This window comes from Paramacrobiotus metropolitanus, unplaced genomic scaffold, assembly GCF_019649055.1.
Source record: "Paramacrobiotus metropolitanus isolate TYO unplaced genomic scaffold, Prichtersi_v1.0 Parri_scaffold0000132, whole genome shotgun sequence".
In the NCBI taxonomy this organism is placed as follows: Eukaryota; Metazoa; Tardigrada; class Eutardigrada; order Parachela; family Macrobiotidae; genus Paramacrobiotus; species Paramacrobiotus metropolitanus.
Genome location: NW_026570352.1, coordinates 318,863 through 339,195, shown reverse-complemented (window position 1 = coordinate 339,195; position 20,333 = coordinate 318,863). Strand labels below are relative to the sequence as shown.

The following is a 20,333-nucleotide window of genomic DNA, read 5'->3' as shown; positions in this document are numbered from 1 at the left end:
TCAAGACTGAGCAGAAAAGGAAGAAATGGTCAAATGGCAGACAGAAAACTGCCTTCGTTCGCATCGTCATCTTTATCTGCCACTTAATCTTTAAAATGTAAACATTTTTTTGCGACACACTCATCACACACCAGCGGCATCACGACAACATTGACCTGCTGGGCAGTGCGCGTCGCGAAACCGGTATCAGCCATTTTTTTTATAGACAAGCTTGGCAGTTGGCACATGTTGTTTGATATGCTTTTCTCTACATTCCGAAACTGATAGCCGTTTCAATTTCCTTCACTGTACTCCTCGATTGATGACAACCATTTCAACTCGGCTCGATTCGGCGGGACGGTTCATTCAGATTCCGGGACTATCAAATATCAGCAACCCGCTTGTATTTACTATTTACGCAACTACTTGTAGATCTGTTCATATATGTAGCTAAATTTTCCGAGATATTCCACCTACAAGTATTTTCGATAACTGGTGAGACGGTGACGTTAAAGAAGGTGCTGGGATTTCGAAAACTGAAAATTTTACACCAGCTGCGAAAACGTTTCTGCATGGCAGCATTTTGGTGAAGAATCATGATTTTTACGGTTGTTATTTTAGTATCATTAAATCTATCATCTCGCCACCGCAGCCGCGGAATACCAACAAATAACATAACAGCAAGGGAGTTTTTTTATTTTACTGATAACGCACAATTAACAGGGAATATTTTGGTGTGGGTTTAATAATTGACTTTTCTCCATGCTTACCAGATCGTTCCATGAACAAGTACAAGCCCATCCGGAAACAAGAGCATAAGTGACATTAAGTGTACCCGCGAAATATGTGGGCTGCGTCAAGTAACGTAGAATGATTACTGTAGTGCAGTGGCCACAGTCACAGATAACGTTATTAACGATTACAAAAATCCACCAGCAACCAAGTTGACTGAACCAAGCTGATACCCTAAAAACTTTAAGTTACCACACTTTATTAACCTAACTACGTTTAATTATTTATATAGCTTTATTTATTTAACTTTTGCAACCTGCTGCCAATTTGATGTTGGCGTAACATGCCGTAGTTTGTCTAATACCTCATGCCCATGCTTTTTATTTTTCCCGCATACACTTATGCTTTTGTTTCCGGATGGGCTTGTACCTCTCGAGTTTTCTTAAGTCTTAACTAAATAGCGCGGTAATTTGTGCACTGAGATTGGAATATTTTTCATTACTGGCGTGTCATTCCTTTCTTCATCGTTTGTGTGTTACCGTCAAGTTACAAGTTACTTGCTTACTACTGGCGGTTACAAATCATGCATCCAACCGCATCCATAGATTCATCCATTCAAGCATGCCCGATATGATGATAAATATTTATGTATTTCCCGGTGCAATGTGCATATGCCACACATGGTTCTATAATAAGCGTATTCCAGCACGTACCACTTTGTTTAGGTAATAGGCACATACGCTAAGCGCTTATTAAACGCTTATGAGTTGTGATTCCTTGCTGGTTTCGAGTTTCTGTGTTAGCTTTCTCCTTTACATTCTGTACTCATCTTCTGCTATCGAGTGTTCTTCAGCGTTGTTCTGCCATACCACACGGGTCCCACTTGGATTACGATGGACCCTAATACACAAGCGGTAGAGCCAATTTGGGGATGGCAGAGTGAACTATGCACGATTGCCGACAGAGCGAAACATATTTTCGGGAATGATATTTTGAGCGATGTCACATTCCGGATTCAACCGCCAGACAGCCTCGGTGTCGACATCAAAGCACATAAGTAAGATTTCACTGGACTCTTTAGCACAATTATGTTTGGTGCATACTTCAGCCGTAATCCGGAATACATAAGAAATCATACAGCAATCGCAGAAAAAGATACATAAACGAGTCAGCTTTGTTGTAGCATGGTTTGTTACGATTCTCCAAAGTATGGACGCGAACAGTCGTACCGTAAGAAAAATGCTGTGATTTTGTTGTAAATCGGAAGTCTGTTGTAGAAGGTACACATACAGAAGGAAGCTATATATATATCTATATATATATTTTTGCTTTTCTCCCTCTCTACGACAATGCCAGCGAACTGACCAATGAATATTTTTGTCGGTCACTATATATATACTTTTATTGTTCTTTGTGTGCAGCTCAATAGTCCGTAGATGCAGAAATACGCGTACTGGATACCTTACTGAATATCTCCGTTATTTGACAATGTACCTTAAAATAAATAAAACTTGTTCCTTCCGCCCTTACTAAGAATAAGCGGGATATCTCCGCCTATCGCGTCTCTGCTGGGTTGTCATTCGGTTCTAAAAATTGGTTGTGGTCAAAATATGGCCAGAAAGTGTTCAGTAAAGGGTTATAATGCACTGTATTGCATGGACAACTGGATGTTACAGATTGCTACTTGCCATGGGTAGTGAGGTGTTTGCAACGATGTTTTACGGTTCAATGAAAGAGACGGAAAAAATTGTTAAAATTACGGATATGGACTCCGAGACATTCAGAATTGTTTTGCGGTACGGTACTTACATGTATGTCAGCGGCAGGAGCAACGTCGTTTACTCTCCTGGTTAATAATGATTTTGTATACCTTGCAGATGCATTTATTACGATCAGATCGGGCCGTTTAACAAATGGACCGCATTTTCGACCCTGTACGCCGCGAAAAAATACGGTATCCCAGTGCTGAAAAACGCTTGCGAACAGTACTTGAAACAGAATGTGGCTGCCGATAATTGTCTGGCTTGGTTTATCCAGGTAGAGTAATTTTAAGTGCATCCTAATTTGCTTGAATCGTGTACTTATATGTTCAGGTTTATTGCGAGTACTAATTTGCACTGTGAACGGTATTTGATGTAGGCGCGGCTGTACGACGAAATCAACTTGGAGAACGCCTGTATGGAGAAGATCGATTTATATGCAGCATACGTATTGCAATCCGCAGACTTTCTGGAAATTGACCTGGAAGTGTTGAAAATAATTTTATGTCGTGAAACTGTGAAGGCTAAAGAGGTGGATGTATGCAATGCAGTTACGAAGTACGTACGGCGTCGACCATTGAATAATGTTCATTTTGACTTCGTACGGATGCTAAAACTACAGGTCTACCGTTTATTTGAACCGTAAAAGCAGATGTCGATAAATTACAGTAGTTTTTTTCTTTAAACGGCAGATGGGCTAAGCATCAATGTGAGCAGAAAGAACTCGATCCCACCGGAGCCAATCAGCGATCAGTTTTAGGAGAAGCACTGTTCCTGATAAGATTCCCTACTATGACCTCCGAGGAAGTCGCCAGTGGACCAGCCAAGGTTTGTTGCGCTTATAACGTTCAATGGTTACTCGGTGCTTTTTAAATTTATTGATCAAGTTTTTTAACACCGCTAATTGTTTAACGCGATTTTTAACGTTGTATGCATATATCCAATCAAATTATCCATTACCCAAATTGCATACTGTAAGACTTACGGCAAAACTGACTTCCATAATAAGGGTCCAATAGAGAAAGTAAATTATGAACTACTACTCGCAACATTTATTATTCGGCCGTCTTTCCGGTCCGGAATGGCGGACAAATAGCATTTCACTTTTGTTTCTCTTTTTATCATTTTTGTTGTGTTACAAGTACTACTGAATACTTTATACGGTTCATTTCCTTTGCAGTCAGGCTTACTACTGGCCGAAGAGATCAGCCAGCTTTTTCAATTTTGGTACGCTAAAACGCAATTACCCGAAAAATTCGTCAGCCGAATAAGAGTCGGCAGTCACAAGGAGGTGACTGTCTCCAGGTTCGAGAGCACGAACAGCTCTCAAAATTGGACATACATGGCTGGTTTCCCCGATGTCATCAAGTATTCACTGCCTCGTATTACGTACAGACGTTTTGTACTTGAAAAATTGGAACGATGGTATATTTAGATTTTTTCAGGTTTTCTATCACATCCACCGCACAACCTTGCAGCGATGATTTGGTACTCATACACAGTTAATTGAATACTGCTTTCCACTCTCCTCTTTACAAGAATAGAGCCACTTGAACAATTTTTATTATTGCAGAACGAGGCGACGGTCCACCTGGTGGCTGTTGGTGTGTTTGTCCAAAGCCCACTTCCGGAAGGCGTGGAATGCACTGCAACTATGAAAATATTCGTTTATGAAATGGCCGACCCCAATGGATATCGGTGTTTAAGAGACCACCCGAGAGAGCTGAAAGATTTTCGCCACACGTGGACCATCCCGGGGAAGAAGCATTTATCTGTTGCAAAGTTCAAACTGAGAAACCCCTTCCCGGTAGAGTTCGGAAAGCAGTACGCTCTATCGCTGCAAACGTCGGTAAGTGGGGAGCTGTCTGAGTAAAAAAACAGATCTAAACTCCAGGCTTGGTTTGGGCATGTATGAACACGATAAAATTTTATATGCTATTGTAGGGCATGCAACGATCTTTCTACGGCTCCAACGGGAAAGCAGTTGTGAACACTTCTGGAATCTGCCCACTCTCAGTACAGTTCTCTGACGCTCTAGATCCAGAATGTATGCATCCTGCCTTAGTTATAGAACTATTCGCTTTTCGCATGGTTACATAGTGTTGTATTTAAAAATCTGGATTTTCATGGTTTTAGATGACGTGGTATACGGTTCGGGTTATCACTCGTACAATGAAAGACAAATTGGCTATAATGCACATACCCGAACTAGCACCTGCGGGACAACAACTTTTGCTAACGGACAATTTCCTCAGCTATATTTTGAAACATCCTAACGCGTTGGTATTCCGGTCGTACTTGACCAGCATTTGCTTGTAGATACATCAACTTTCACGTTGCTGTTTTTCAGAAGTACTGCTTTGCACTTTTTCTTTATCAGTTCTGATCGCTGACATTCACTGTGCGGGCATTTTCGGAAAACAGGTTCTTACAGGGCGCAAGAACTACTTGCGGTTGTTTAATTTCTTTTTTGTTGTGGCTGTCTATGAACGGCATGGATTTCTATCACACTTCATTTCATTGCTGCACATGACAAAGTACTGTATGCGCTGGAAACAGTCAGTGAAGTTGTAAAGCCCACGCATCAGTGCGTTACATCCGTATAAAAGATGGTAGTTGATACGTACTGTATTTCGAAAATGCAGCAAATAAATTTCTCACTTTCATCTCAGTAGCCATACACTGCAAAATTAGTAACAGTACTAGACAGTACTAAAGCGCAAATTTTGCAAACCGGTCGCTGTGTGGATCCTTTAGTAAAACCGCACCCTTCGATGTGTGTTTGATCAGTTCGATAAAAGCCATACACTGCAAAGGCTTCCCGGCGTTCCCGGTTTGGAAATGCAGGTAAACTGTTTTACATTACTTTTTGGAGCTGTAATATAAGGAAAAACCGCTTTACTCAAACCATTTCCCTGGTCTCCTACCGACTACCGTCACCCGGCTGGAGTGTGACGTTGTAGCTAAACATGGCGCTTAAATATGTGCCGCGCCGGATCTAGGCATACGTACATATTGCCATAACGTCACACTCCAGCCAGGTGATGGCAGCAGTGCCGTGAAATGATACGACTAAAATGAATTTCCCTCTTATATGTGTACGTAGATAAAATTTTTACCAAAGCGCTGCCAGAGAAAATACAAGGCGTGTGACCGCATGCTTATAATATATATATAGAACAGGCTCTAGCAAATACTTTTATGGGATGTGATTGTCTTCAGAGAGAGAAAACAAAGAGCACCTTGTCGGTTTATGGAAGATTGCGCGCAAGTGGACATTTCCGTGTATTATGCGGTTAACTTAATCTTTTGTAAATATACCGACGATTCTGAAACGCACCCCTTTTAACGCTGGTGTTAGATCAGACTAGGTTTTCCTGCTCCTTTTCATAGGAAGTATGTTTCCTATTATCCGAAATTGTGCTATGACATTACAATATGCCAGAGTAACAACATCCTTACCCGTAACTGAAGCCCATGAACTGGCATTTCGGGGGGGTTACATTTTTGCACCATCTTATGGGGGCTTCAATTACGGGGGAGGGATATAATTCGATAATAACGGTTATATATCTACGTATTTTCATAACCGCCGAAGAAAGTGCCGGTAACGTAATGTAACCGGTAACTTGCCGTATATGTACAAAAATTACAATTGGTGAGTTTGTGTGGCATGTATTTGGAGTGATGGCAACTCGTTGCCGATACTGCGTTCGTTTTGATGAAAAGTTGTGGTATTAGATAAATCGTGGACTGGTTAATCGTTGTACTTAAATTTTACGAATTTTGGACGGTGAGTTAAAGAATAATTAACAGAGTTTGTTATTGCTAAATGTAAGCACACGAACTCACCAAGCATCTGTTTAAGGGTGATGCCGGCGTGACATGGATGCACTGCGACTGCACAGCGCAGATATAGGCCGCTCGCAGTGACCTCAATGGCCGTACTACAGCCTACCCGTACCTGGGTTTTTTTATGAGGAAGTGGTCGTATCGCGCAGGCTGTATACCACTGCGTATACGCGTATACGAAATATCAAAATTATAAACCCCGGTTTGCTTGTTCTTCTGATTTTCATTTTGCTGATTTGCTGATTTTGATAAGCTGATTTTTGTTTTGTTTGGTTTTCTCCTGTTGTGTCTGATTTGGTGGAATCATAAAAGTTGATTCAGTTTTGTGAAATTCATGGAAATTTATCGTGGAGAGGAATGGGTTTTTTGTCATTGAATTATGAATATATTATATGATGAGACGCGACAAGTGTAAGAAATAATAATCGTAATGCATTCATTTGAGAATATTAATGTGAGTATTCCGTAAAACAATAATTATTAGGGTAGGTAATTATAAATATCTTGAATATAGAACTCAAAATTTATACAGTGAAATTGCACACATACTACCTGCAGTTTGCCTGCTGTTAATATTACTATACCTACTAGCAGTAAATAACAGCACTGTACTGTAACTGTATGATGGGCTTAACTGGTTTCGTTTCCGGAACGCAGCGACCGCCGATAAACTGTCCCGCTGTTGCCCAACCGAGATGATCATCAGTACTTTTGTCGGCGCCATATGCCGGTAAAGCGCATTGTTCGTCCAGAAACCAGTATATGTTGCTGATGCGGCGCGGTACGTATCTTCCCAGGAACCTCCTGCTGTGGTGGACCCCTTCACTGGGGCATCAGTTTTCATTAATCAAAGTAAAAGTTTATCATTAAATGCGGAGCGTTGTATAATGATAAAACATTTACTATAACGCCGCCCGACGACAGGCCCTTGAGAATCGTCCGTTCATTTTGACACGATCTTCCACTTCTGGAAATGTCCAGCATGAACTTGTCCAGCAAATATATGTCGGAAAGAGACGGAAAGCACATACCTTGGAGAAATTCTCGTATAGTGATTAATTTAATTTAGAATGGCTTTCCAGGCTCAGCGATACTGACTGTGGGAAACATTCTTATTTAAAACGATTCGCACCGCACCGCTGCATTTCGTAAAAGTTCGGTACGGTTTTCATTTCGGTACGGTTTTCATGGTTAATTTTAATCTCTCTTGATGCGTTCATTTGCCGATATGTTTTTACGGTAAAACTTTAGGTGAATATTAAGCCAGCTGTTAAGTTGTAATTGTAGACAATACGCTATATGTCATATATGTACCCTACATCGAACTATAAAAAAATAACAAAACAGTTCCTTCAAATTTCGAATTTACACGTTGTTGTTTACTTACTGGTGAGTAATAACATTGATTTTGTGACTCTCGATGTTTTCTACTGCGGAATTGCAGTAGATTTTGATGTTTTTTTTTGCTAAAGAAACATCAAAATCAACCGCGATTCCGTCACACTTAAAACAGACGTGAGCTTCCACTTAACGACGATCCACTTAATTAATGACAATATTATATAAATCAGATCCATGCTGAATGTTGTGCGGATGAATCTTAGTGGCAAATTTGGGATTCAGGCGTGTATACCATTCAGCAAGAAATCTGCATCGGCTGTATACAATAGTAGAACTGTCCGAATTCTGAATCACAACCAAGCACAGGTATCAAATGCACAAAAATCAGGATAATTACTTTGTACTGTTTCATACAGTACGCACTGTGCTGTATTGTACGCTCCCCAACACACGATCTAATACGGTAACAAAGACTGTACAGTGTACAGAGATAGTGAATCGGAGAGTGTACAGATAAACGCAACGCACTCCAGCCAGCATGCGTAGGACTACGGACATCCTTGTACAGGTGCATCATGTGGACCAAGTGTATATCGGGATCAGGACGCCATCAACATGGTAATGAAATATTTCGTCACAAAACATGATACTGTAGATTCATGGCTCCGTCCCGATCGGTCAAAAGACTGTTGGGGTCCTGTACATCCTTTTAAACCGGTCGGAATGTAGACAACAGTTAGACCAGGAAACATTCCCAGGAAGCATCAGGGTGGTTTACCGAAACTCAAGTCAAGAATGCGCATGTCGCGACAAACGACACACGACAGTCAAACTACATATGCGAATTTCTTGAATAAAGATTGGGAAGATGCCGGCTTTCAGCAATAACACCTACAGTACCTCAATCTGTGCTCCTTGAGAAAGTTGCGGCAGCAGTCAAGTCAGCCGTATGACTTGTAGTAAAAAATAATATGTAACACAAACATTGCTTAACTAAACGAGACAAGCCACATTAGGTTCTTGGGCACAGTCACAGCAGCTGTTCTGCTTCAGCAGCTTGAAGCAAATGGCGCAACGTACCGTAACTGACTCAACACTAGTGATCGAGGTTTTGGAAGAAAGGAAAGAAGCGATAGAGAGAAAACTACCTACATTCACATCGCGATCGATCACCTTCTCTTATCACTTGAATTTCCCGTTTTAATCTTGAAAACAAAAACACGGCTTTGTAATTTTTCTCTCTAGTCTCTACATTTTGATATCGATGAACTTTGATACTGATAAACGCTTCGAATTCTTTCGTCTCGCTTTCTATTCGGTAGCTGGCAGCCAAGCAAACGCGCCGCGCATTCCATGGAAGATGATTTATTTCGATTTTTTGATTATCCGCTAAACCGAACGCTAATCTGTTGTTGCTGCATTCCTGACGTTCACTGGCAAAATATTTAATACTGTCACATAATGATTTTTATATAGATAATTAAGCGACGGCTCTGATTCACGTTTATGATGTTGCTACTGTTTACTGATTCATTTGAGCGATATGCTCACTCGTGCTATCTGATAGCATTCTTTTCTACTTGTTTGCCTACAAATACTGCTGTTTTTCACTTGTACTTCAATAGATGCATGCATTCAGTACCACTTCCGACAGTACACTTTGTACTTCTGTCTGATTTATTTCCTATTAACAGTTCCCTGCCTCGCGTTGCCTTTCCGCTTACCGTTGATGCATATTACCATATATTAGAATACCGACCGGTTTAGCCGTGCTGTGACCTTTAATTACTTTGCTCTGCCATAAATTATGTAACAAACTGGTCCGACGACTGAGAACCGGTGCCAACTTCCGGCGTTTGACTTTACATGAGCGGTAAAACAAAGCTAATGCTAAGCGGTTCTATGCTGCTCACGGTCGGTGGAGTTCCGTAGCAAACGGGTGCCAACTTCCGCGTTGTTCCATCAACACATTCCAAATTTCACCGTCGGTTCCATCCGGGTTCCAACCGTGTGCTCCGGAGAGGGAGTCCGGACGCCGATTGTTGATCCATCCGAGTCCTCGGCGGTCGTACGCGCATTGGCGTAGACGGGATCCTGTCGGACGGTGTCCGAAGGACGGCAACGCGGCGTCATGGGGATATCCACCGTCCGTGTGGGTATATCCCGAGACAAGTTCCGGTCCGGGTGTTCCGTAGCGGTTGCGGTGACCGCGTTCGTTTCCTGCCGTCGAGGCTGGAATTTTATCCGATTTGTTGAATGGGAGCGGACGTAATGAACAGATGCTCTTTCGTCGCACGTTCGTTCCATTTTTTCTTCAACCGTAAAGCTGAGTTAATGTAGATGGTCACGAATGTGGATCTCTCCTGATTTTAGTTGGAACAACTGTCCCTCGCTGTTAAGAACTGCGTTAACGCGACACTTCGTGAGGCTTTTGTCAGTATTCCACACGTAAGTTACGTGCGGATGGACACTGGACTCGGCCAGAATAGACGAAGAGATTTCGCTGGTGGTGGACAGCACTGGACAATCGTAACACGTCGTTTCGAGGGTGACGTTCTCCAAGAGACAGGTAATGACGGCGGAATTGGTTCCACCGGCGGTCAACCACAGGTATTGCGTCGTATACCCAAGTACGTCCACTTTTTATCATTGCGTTTCCACTGCATGTTTTTGTTCTAATCATGTCACGGCACTGGTCAGCGGTGACCGGAAGTGCTACTTCAAAATTCTGGCTGTTGTACCCACCAAAGAAAAACCCTTCTTGTATCGTACTTTTCATTATCATACGGCAAGCGGAGCCGGAAAAATGTCTAGTAATGTTTTTGTAGTCGAGAAGGTAGTACTTGACATCATGAGTTTCTCTGATGGGGCTTTCTAACTGATCGCACTGAATTCGCGCAGAAAGGTCAGCGATTCCCACGTATTTACTGCGTGAGCAGTCGCATAGCGTAGTGTTCAGTCCGGAGGTACCCGACAGGGTACAGAGTAAGAGAAGAAGAGAAAGCGTTACGAAACTGCGCACACCAGCGCGCAGGCGTTTCGCCGGAACCGGAGGCGGTGCTTCATTTTCTGGAATTGAGTCATCGCTCGTAAGAATTTCTCGATTTCTCGCTTTAGCCGGAGCATAGACGGGATTGTGAACGGTCAGTCCTTTTCTCTGTGGCTCTTCATCTAAACTCACCGTTACGGTGGATTCCGCGTCGGAATCAGAATATGCTTCTAGAGGAAGCGGACTGTCAGAGTCCTTCCTCACAACGATGACTCCAGAGCGATAGCTTGACAGCCGAGTTATCCGGCCTGATGTTCGAGACCGGTATTTCAAATTTGAGTACCACAAGTACTCCAAAATATGTTCAGAGTACAATGAAGTCCATGACATGGCATGGTCTCTTAAATATTTCGCTTACTTCAATAACAGTTTTTATTGCTGTGGTATTTTGCGTTCGGTATTACCGAACGGTGATGGCGTTTCTCAGTTGTTTTCTAGATTGTTGCCGCCCGCGCTTGCGCCGGCAGTATGATTTCCAGCCTCGACGGCAGGAAACGAACGCGGTCACCGCAACCGCTACGGAACACCCGGACAGGAACTTGTCTCGAGATATGCCCACACGGACGGTGGATATACCCATGACGCCGCGTTGCCGTCCTTTGGACACCGTCCGACAGGATCCCGTCTACGCCAATGCACGTACGACCGCCGAGGACTCGGATGGATCAACAATCGGCGTCCGGACTCCCTCTCCGGAGCACACGGTTGGAACCCGGATGGAACCGACGGTGACATTTGGAATGTGTTGATGGAACAACGCGGAAGTTGGCACCCGTTTGCTACGGAACTCCACCGACCGTGAGCAGCATAGAACCGCTTAGCATTAGCTTTGTTTTACCGCTCATGTAAAGTCAGTCAGCAAATAAATTAAAAACTTTTTAAAAAGAAAGATTTATTGAAAATTTCAGAAATATTGTATTTTATTTTGTTTGTTCTTCTAATTTGCTTAAGTAATTAAAATTAAGTCAGGTTCTTGCTTGTATTTTATCAGATTTAAAATGGTCAGGATCAAGTACTAAAATTTCCCAATAAAAAGGATAATTTTTTTTCGGAGAAACTTTATCAAAAATATTGTTCAGGAAATTTCCTTCGATAATTGTCAGATTTTATTTCGAGTTTTAAAAAAAGGTTCGTGAAGGTAGAACCGGTTCTATCCCCGGGAACCCAGTTATATTAGGCTCGCTACCTGAAGCTTTAGGTCGCCGATTTTTTATCAGTTACTACCGCGTTACAAAAAACAGTGAATGATCAGATCAAACGACCTGCATTACAACCATGGTTAGCGCATGGTGTTTGTAGGAATAGACTGAGATCGAAATTTTCTGGGGCAAAGTTTGATATTGAAATTTAAAAATTTAAAATAGTTAACAGACAAGCTGGTGCAGCAGTTTGTTTGCACAGTGCCTACGCAAATGAAGAATCGCTCACCTTCTTCAAGAACTACCCTAAGTAACGCAGTCTAACATCGATGTACAAAACCTGTCTGAAACAGCAATACCATCTGGTGTAAAGTCTCTGATGAGAACCCGTCTGAAACAGCATAAATGTGGCTGTAATATCTCTGACCAAAACCTGTCAGTAACAGCATTTAAATCTGCTGTAGAAAAAAAACAGAACAGAATTCCGTACGGGATCGTGCACACGCGACTCGATCGCAGAATACGCAAAATTACCAGTCAGACACGAGTTTAGCATCGTAGACTGAATGCGCTAACGTTGCATTAAAAAGGGGAAAAGAGGCGTGTGTTTAGACAAGCGAGCGCACAATGTTTGAAACCAGTGACTTAAAATCTATAAATTAATTTTGTCGTATCGATTTTGCCTCAGAAAGTGAGATGTCTGTTTATTTGCGTGAATACGGTGTGGTGTTGTGGTTTTGGTGTATGGTTAACCGCTGATCAAAGTTCAAGTTCAAGTTCGACCGAATAATATCATCGACGGAACCGCATTCATTATAAAAATGAGTCAGGGAATGTAAAATCCAAAACATTTATAAAATGAAAACTTGGTTCAATCCGGTTTTCCATAAAAACGTTCCAGAAATAAAATTCAGATTATTCCGCTGTATTATCTGTATTTCTTCTAACCGTATCAAGTATAAATATTGTTTGCATATTATTACTTGCTATTTCGTGGATGTGTTTAGAAAATTTCAAAATGCAAAAATAGCTGCTTTATCGTATTGCTGGTTGACTGGCTTTTCTGTTTTTCTTATATTAGTTATGGACTGCGGACAGTCGTTTTTCCACGGAGAGAACTGTCACGTATAGATTTCTTTTAACGATATTCGCATGCGCTGGGCGATATGCCCGTACATGTTGTTATCTGATATACGAGTACCTTTCCACTTGTTGCTATCATATACCGCTGATTTTGCGCTTTTCTGACACAGTTACCGCCATACAGTCTGATTTCCTTCAACAACAATCCCTGACTTGCAGTTACCGTCTCGTTCGATGCCGTTTATGCATATTTCCGTAAACACAGCATATTAGGCTACAAAACCGGCCGGTCTTACACCACCGTGACCTTTCTGTTTATTTTGCTCTGGCATTTGTTTATGTAACAATACATTTATCTGCAGATCTGTACACTTGATAATTATATATCTGTACACTTGATAATTAAGCAGTAGTGCTTCCAATACCAAAAGTATTCCATAAAAAGTAATTTTTAGGCAATGTTGGGTCAGATTCTGTGTGCCGGTAACAACATTGAATAACTGAGTAGGTTTCATTCAGTTCGTAAAACAACCACTATGCATTATGCACTAATTAATGGACGCTGCGTGGACACGCTGGCGGCCTCGTATATCGACCGCACCTCCGTGAATGCCGGCGCAGCAGCCGAACTCGCGGAAAGGAAGAAACTTTCGAAACACGCCTGGCTGCAACCAAGATACGATTTTGTTGCCGCTGCCTTCGAAATTTACGGACCTTTGGGAGACGGAACAAAAAAGCTAGTGGAGAAGGTTGGAAACGGTATAGCGACTTCGACTGGCCAGAAGCGAGCGAAAGAGTTTTTTAGGCAGCGAATATCTATGCAAATACAACGGGGAAACGCGATTTGTGTAATGGGTACGCTCCCCTATCAGGATAGCATAGAGGAAGTTTTTCTGTTATAATGACGTTCTGTTTTGATACTAAATTTGTACTTGTACTACGATACTTATTAAAGGTTGCGTCACCATTAGTGGACCATCTCTACTGACGGCAATCCAACGGCGCACTAAGTGGGTGCGGTCAACCCAAAACAGGCAAGCAAGGTGGAAATAGTTATTATTGGTGGAGGTCAATTACATTTGGGTAACGGTTGCGCGTCGGGTAATGGAGAGACGCGTAAAAAATTAGCCATGACTCAGCAGAAAAACAATCGTCCAATCGTGAGTCGAGTACGCTTCCGTGCCAAGAAAGAAATTGAACACCGACGTGGAACTAAAAAACTCATTTTTAATGCTGTAATGTGGTAAATGTGGTTTTACGTCAAAAAAGTTAATTATGAGTTTTGGAATGTGACTCTGGGTCGTTGGATTTACTTTTGGTCCAAACACACACAAATTTTGTTGATCTGTGCAGGAGAGTTACGAGTTACTCGTAGTTTGGGTAATGGTTGCGCTTCGACGTCGAAGCGCAACGCTTACGCGGACAAGTAAGCTGAAAACCCATCCCAGATTTTGTGACGGCGAATCAGAATGTTTGCTTGGTTACGCGCTGTTACGTCACATTTTTTACGCGTTTTCTCGTTACCCGACGCGCAACGCTTACCCAAATGTAACTGACCTCCACCATTAGCTTCTAAAAATTTAGCATCGATAGCACGGCAAAATTGCGGTAACCGGTTACCGGTTAATTAGCTCCCGATTAGTGGTTATTTTCTTCCGATCGTTATTAACAGTAATACACATGAATTACAGTGAACACTATTTCACTAACAAGTTAAGAGTAAACCAGGGAACAATCCGCGAAGTATTACGGGTTTTTAGGAACCTAACAAAATATACAAAGGCAATATTCGCTCGTTTTGATAATTTGTTGCAGTACAGCAGATTTCTTTACTTAGAATGCAAACAAGTTATCATGTTGCTGATGTACATACGAGTATTGCCGATATATATCGACACCTGATGATCAGCATTGATAAAACAGTAACCTGCACTGTCTAGATACCGGGAATCAGTGGTGACTAATTACCCTCCCTTGATTTGCATAATTATTACTAAGTTTCGACATCTGCAACCTTTATCCTGTCGCAATCTAGCGGGCAGTTTGTCAGGGAGAAAAATGCTATAATACATACTCTGGGTAGTGTATAGTGAAATCCACCGAAAACATGAAACGTTTGCCGAAATGAAAGTTTTGCGCGGCGCTTCATGGCTTTTTTCTGCAATTTTTGTATGCTGCTCCCTTTCAAGCGGACACTTTAAAATTACCGGTGGGCAAAAGTTTAACTTCGACATTCGCCATTCTACATACGCAAGGGGTATTTCCGGTACACGTACTACCACCAATATGCAATCGTGTATGCGCATTAGATCTGAAAGTGTGTAACTGAAATTCGAAAATGTACCAGTGCAACCGACTAACCGAACTGAATATCGTTGGTTACTGGATATGCTCTGTATAAGGACTCGTACCATGTATATGTATGTATAATTTTTTAGAAACTGTAGTAACAGATCAGTACGTCAAGGAAAAAAAACCGAACTGATGCTGTTCACTTTTCTTAAACTTTTACGGTTGTCGATTATCTAACAGCAGTCCTACGAGTACCAGAAGCAATCCACGCGTAAAACATTTATACAAATGATAAGCCAACATTGGCACACCAGAACAAAAAGTTTTTTTTACGCGGGAGTATGAACATGCAATCTTTTAATTCCTAAAATGACATGATTGCAGTGATGCAGACTAGTTACTGGTAACAGTGGTAAGTGTACATACGTTGACCGGTTGACGCATACGGTTTCGTACATTACGATCAAACGCATGCCGCGCATTATTAATTTTTAAAACATAAAAACGGTATAAACTTCCACTGCCAGAAACTATGGTGTCATAACAAAAATATAGCCGGTAATACTCTTATTTACCCTGTGTACCACCGTTCGCTTTAACCGATAAGAATTTGAATATTTACATATTTTGTGAATGCGAGTGTGTCGCTTATCAACGATGGATTTATATTATTCTTCATTCTAAAGAGAACAACGCGTTCGTCGTTCAACCACAAGTCAGCACTAGTACTGCGTGAAAGATAAGGCAGAACTCAGCGCTGAAACCCTTTGCAGTGAATGGTTTTAACGCTGCGATCTGCAACAGGCCAAAACAACGCTGGGACTGGCAACATCACTGCAGGTTAGAATTGGATAACAAGAATTTGTCGTTATTTTGCTTAAGGTCTTCAGTTCAGTATTAAGTAATATTTGATAATAGTTAATTAAAAATTAAATGTCATTAATTTTAAAATATCGTTTCTGTTTTTATAGTCATAAATGGCTCAGCGTACTGATTAAATACTACAACTTTTAATAGGACAGTGATGTATTAATTATAATGATTGTAATACTGTACTTTGAAATCTTATAGTATTCAAGGTCCCAAGTGCCGCCAGCTAATTCTGCTCAGTTGTTTTGCTTTTGGAGATAACTGATAAATAATTCTCCTATTTGTTTATTTATCTGATTTCCATAAATTATGGTTTTTGGTTTTTTTCTTGTTCAGTACCTATTTTGTTTTGGTTCTGGAAAGTGCGTGTGCATGAGTTTGCGAACTTCCTGAGGATTATCACGCACATGATTACTTCCATACTTCCATTGTAATATTAGCGCTTTGGTGACCAGGTAGTACCAGTAGCAGCTGCAATTTGTCGACGCGCATTGTCAGCGGATCTTGACCAAACCAGAGATCTTCCGCTACTTTATGGAGCCAGGCATGATCTTTACGGACGATACTGCCATCTTGGGCTTCGACTGCATCCTCGCCACTGTCACCGAGAATGTCATCCACGACGGCTTTACGCATTATGCTCTCGGTCCTGGAGCATCATGCGAAATTCGGTGTGATCCAGCTACAGTTTCGAATTCGGCTGGTTGGCGGACTTTCCGTAACTGCATATGTAAATGTTTCCGTTTGGGCCAAACGGAAATATCTGCCCACGCAGTTTCTGGAAATTTCGCGGCTGATTTCCTGTGAAACGCTAAAGAACTCATTAATAGTGGACGGCTGCATGCAAGTAAGCATATTACTAGTTTAGTATATTGCAATATTTATTAAATATTTACGTATAATGTGTTCTGATACGTATATCCTATATATTAATAAAATAAGCCTTAGCGAATTCCATTTCTGTCACCCTTTTTTGAGCGATCCACTGAGCCAAACTTTGATGTCTATATGTCATTTAATAGCCGTGAGTTTGCAGATTTGCAGAAACCAGTCAGTTTTTTGAAAGTGTGTGAAGCTTTAGAGAAAATCCTAAAAGAACTTAACATACAAAGTCTACGGGAAGAGTGGAGAACCCACCACTGCAAACCCACCCAAGCCACCACTGTCACGAACAGCACAGGAAAAGACATCTACACTTGATGGAACTTTGGTGTCCATTAGTTATCGGACTTTGGTGTCCATTAGTTATCGGACTGCCTTTAGTTCATAAGATTTTTAATATTAGTTAGTTTTTAAAATATGTAGGCTCTGAAAGTTATGTTTCTTAAAGACTGAACATGCAAAATCTCCTGGAAAGTGGGAGCGACGCAAATTCCAAAGATAAAGTAGCTGCCTTCGCAACGGGTTGATTAGATGTATTATTGAAACTGCTTCCAAAGGGCGGTTGGCTTTTGTAATATCGAGCTGCTGACGTGCCAATAAAGTGGAATACTCTTTTTTCAAATCGCGAATAAACATTATTTTGTGAGAGACTGAAAGTCGATTTTGAGAATTTTGGTGTTCGACTGGAAATGATGTGGACTACTCGAGCAAAACAGTGAGTCCCAGTCCCACCGGGCGTACGCACTAGGATTCGAGTCTAACCGCCGCCCGGGGGAGAAAGCGGCCCAAGGCAAATCTTTTCACGGCGACTAAATGAGGAGCGCGCGAGCCTCCCGCAGGGGAAGGGATGGAAGGTTAAAATATTTTTCCGAAAGGCTAAGGAACGTAGACAAAAACGGTTTTATGAAAGCAAAAACCGCATTTTCAGCATTCAAAAATTTAAAATAAACAGAAGGATTTAAAAAGCGAAGCTTATCCGCATTCTAATCTATCTTTCCGCCAACTATAAAGACCACGTCAGATCATCTCCCATCAAAAGTCAAAACAAAAAAATTTGGAAATAAATACCCTCCCCGGTGCGCCTGGGTGCGACAAGCTACATTAATGAACCATCTGTGAGGACGTAAGCGTGAAGCGACAATGCGTTTAATGGGTTGGGGATGTTGTTGGCGTTTAATGGGTTGGGGATGCGACAATGCGTTGGGGATGTACTATACGAATGCATAGATTTTTGCCAAACTTGAAACAAATTATATAAGCCGTAACTTGAGACGTAAAAGAAAGCGGAATCATAGGCGGCGCCTATCTGCAGCGGTGGTCGCAAGCAAGACAGTGCGCTTAAGTTGTCGACGTTAATTAATAATAAAACATTCACCAAAGAACACAACGAAATTTTGAAGTCTTCATCAGGTTTAAATTGTTTGTGTGTAAACAGTTGGAGTAAACCGGAAACTGGAAAGTATTTTTATTCTAAGTGGTCTAAAGGTTAACATCGGTGGTCGCACGGTCGTATCACTGGATTGTTTTGTCGGGACGCACTGACTAAAATTTAACGAAGCTCCGAATGGTATCTGAACCAGTAGAAGTACTGCAATACGGCTACAAAAATTTCAGTAATTATGGAGTTTTTTTTATTTGTAGTTCTTGACAACTGACCGGCATATGCTGCTAATTGCGAGAAGCTTAAAAACTTTGTTATAACTGCAAACAAAAAGGACATATTCCTGGAAATTTTCAAATTTTTCGGGTCTAATGTAAGTTTAAATCTGAAGTCGGCGGAACGCGACAATTTTTTCTCAAAACGGCCTTAAACATTTAATTAGTAAACTGTGATACATTCTAACTGCTACCAATCTGTCAGTGAACTATGACCAAAGACCCAAAATAAAGAATTATTTACGACATTAGTTATGATAAGCATAACCAAACAGGTATTGGGCAGATACTGTTTGTCTCTGCCTATGAAACTAATCAAACTGTATTATTATTAATATTCTTATACGCTCCGCTCAATAAAACTAAATTTGCAGTCCTGGGTTTGTACTTTGTAGTTTTCCTAAATAAAAATTTATCGCCGATTTATTCCGCGCAGTTTGCGCGGGGTCTACTAGTATTGATTATTTTTCTACGATATTACATATGCTTTGAAGTACATGTAATACTTAATTAGCTTTGTTTATCAACAATGTTTAACTGAAACAAGAAAAATAATTATTTAACAGCGGTTACCGGTAAGTAATACTTATAACATAAAAAGGGCAACTACCGTATCAAACGGCTTGTGATAATTTATAGTGTGCACTAGTACATATAAGTTGAATGGTATATATAAGTATTTCTGTTAGTAGGCGCTACAGAATTAACAGTAAATTTTTATTAATTTTGCAGGAAAAAATCCCCGACAAGCTGGCGCTTGAAGCACCATGTCAAAGCATCAGAGCAGTTCGTAATCGAAGGAGCAACAGTCTGCGACGAACTGACAGTATTTCTGACACTGAAATGCCGTCTGTCGACCAGGAGAATGGCGTTCTAGTGGATACACGGTTGATTTCCGCCGCATGGCCACTTCCTTATACCTACGGCGCCGTTGAGTACATGATGAACTTCGTCCGGCTGCTCGGCACCCGGGCCAAGGTCAAAAAGAGGAAGGAATAATTAAAGGAAGGAAATATTTTTGGTCAAAAAGAGGAAGGAACAATTAAAGGAAGGAAATATTTTTGGTCAAAAAGAGGAAGGAATAAATAAAGGAAGGAAATTTCATGGTCAAAAAGAGGAAGGAATATTTAAAGAAAGGAATGTTTTTTTGACCAGAAAGGAAGAAAATTTCGATGGAAAAAAATTGAAGGAAATTTTTGTGGTCAAAAACGGAAAGAAATTTCGATTGTCAAAAACAAGAAAAATTTTCTCTGCAGTTAATGCGCTAAAATTTGTAAAAATAAAATTTGTAAAAAGTTTTGGGAATAAGGTACTTAAACGTTACTGTCCGTTTGATCAAGTGATGCTAGAATACCTAAGCGTTACAGCCAAACCTAATAATTTTACGATAAGAGTACGAACGGCGCAAACTGTTCTTACAGAATGTTTTAGAAGTCTGACGTTTAAATAATGATGCGGTCTTTCGATTATACTGTTATGATATTCAAATTTATGCTGCAAATTCAAAGTTTCAGTGTTAAACTAAAAGAAAGCAAAGTATGTTCACATAGATAAGTTAAAAGGCCACAAAATAAGCAACCGCAAAAGAAGTACTTAAGTAAATACAAAATTAGTAAGTGCATTTGACCACAAATTCCACAATATACGCTAAATAGCAGCCGAACAAATCAGGATCAAGGAGATATAAATTGTTGTCAA

At 41.0% G+C, this 20,333-nt stretch overlaps 1 protein-coding gene and 1 long non-coding RNA gene across 4 annotated transcripts; both read left to right on the top strand.

The window, feature by feature from the left end:
* The first annotated feature begins 1,541 nt into the window (after positions 1 to 1,541).
* LOC129598914 (BTB/POZ domain-containing protein 6-B-like) lies at positions 1,542 to 5,056 on the top strand. 2 transcript variants are annotated; one of them, XM_055497003.1, is made up of 10 exons: positions 1,542 to 1,768; positions 2,388 to 2,507; positions 2,589 to 2,748; positions 2,851 to 3,029; positions 3,164 to 3,299; positions 3,652 to 3,839; positions 3,917 to 3,959; positions 4,045 to 4,320; positions 4,416 to 4,518; positions 4,608 to 5,056. In XM_055497003.1, exons 1-10 carry the CDS (start codon positions 1,605 to 1,607, stop codon positions 4,745 to 4,747), a joined length of 1,509 nt encoding a protein of 502 aa, XP_055352978.1. In that variant the 5' UTR covers positions 1,542 to 1,604; the 3' UTR covers positions 4,748 to 5,056. The 2 variants fall into 2 exon arrangements, with proteins under 2 accessions (XP_055352978.1, XP_055352979.1); XM_055497004.1 differs by lacking the exon at positions 2,388 to 2,507.
* A 10,888-nt stretch (positions 5,057 to 15,944) lies between these two features.
* LOC129598925 (uncharacterized) lies at positions 15,945 to 20,027 on the top strand. 2 transcript variants are annotated; one of them, XR_008691843.1, is made up of 3 exons: positions 15,945 to 16,067; positions 16,553 to 16,944; positions 19,368 to 20,027. It is a non-coding gene; the product is annotated as an uncharacterized LOC129598925 (long non-coding RNA). The 2 variants fall into 2 exon arrangements; XR_008691842.1 differs by lacking the exon at positions 19,368 to 20,027 and adding an exon at positions 17,134 to 17,446.
* The last annotated feature ends 306 nt before the right edge of the window (positions 20,028 to 20,333 follow it).

Coding starts and splice junctions, on each gene's coding strand:
- LOC129598914 (XM_055497003.1), top strand. CDS start 1,605: ATGGACCCTAATACACAAGCGGTAGAGCCAATTTGGGGATGGCAGAGT. Junction 2,508..2,588: donor ACATTCAGAATTGTTTTGCG/GTACGGTACTTA, acceptor TATACCTTGCAG/ATGCATTTATTACGATCAGA. Junction 4,519..4,607: donor TGACGCTCTAGATCCAGAAT/GTATGCATCCTG, acceptor TCATGGTTTTAG/ATGACGTGGTATACGGTTCG.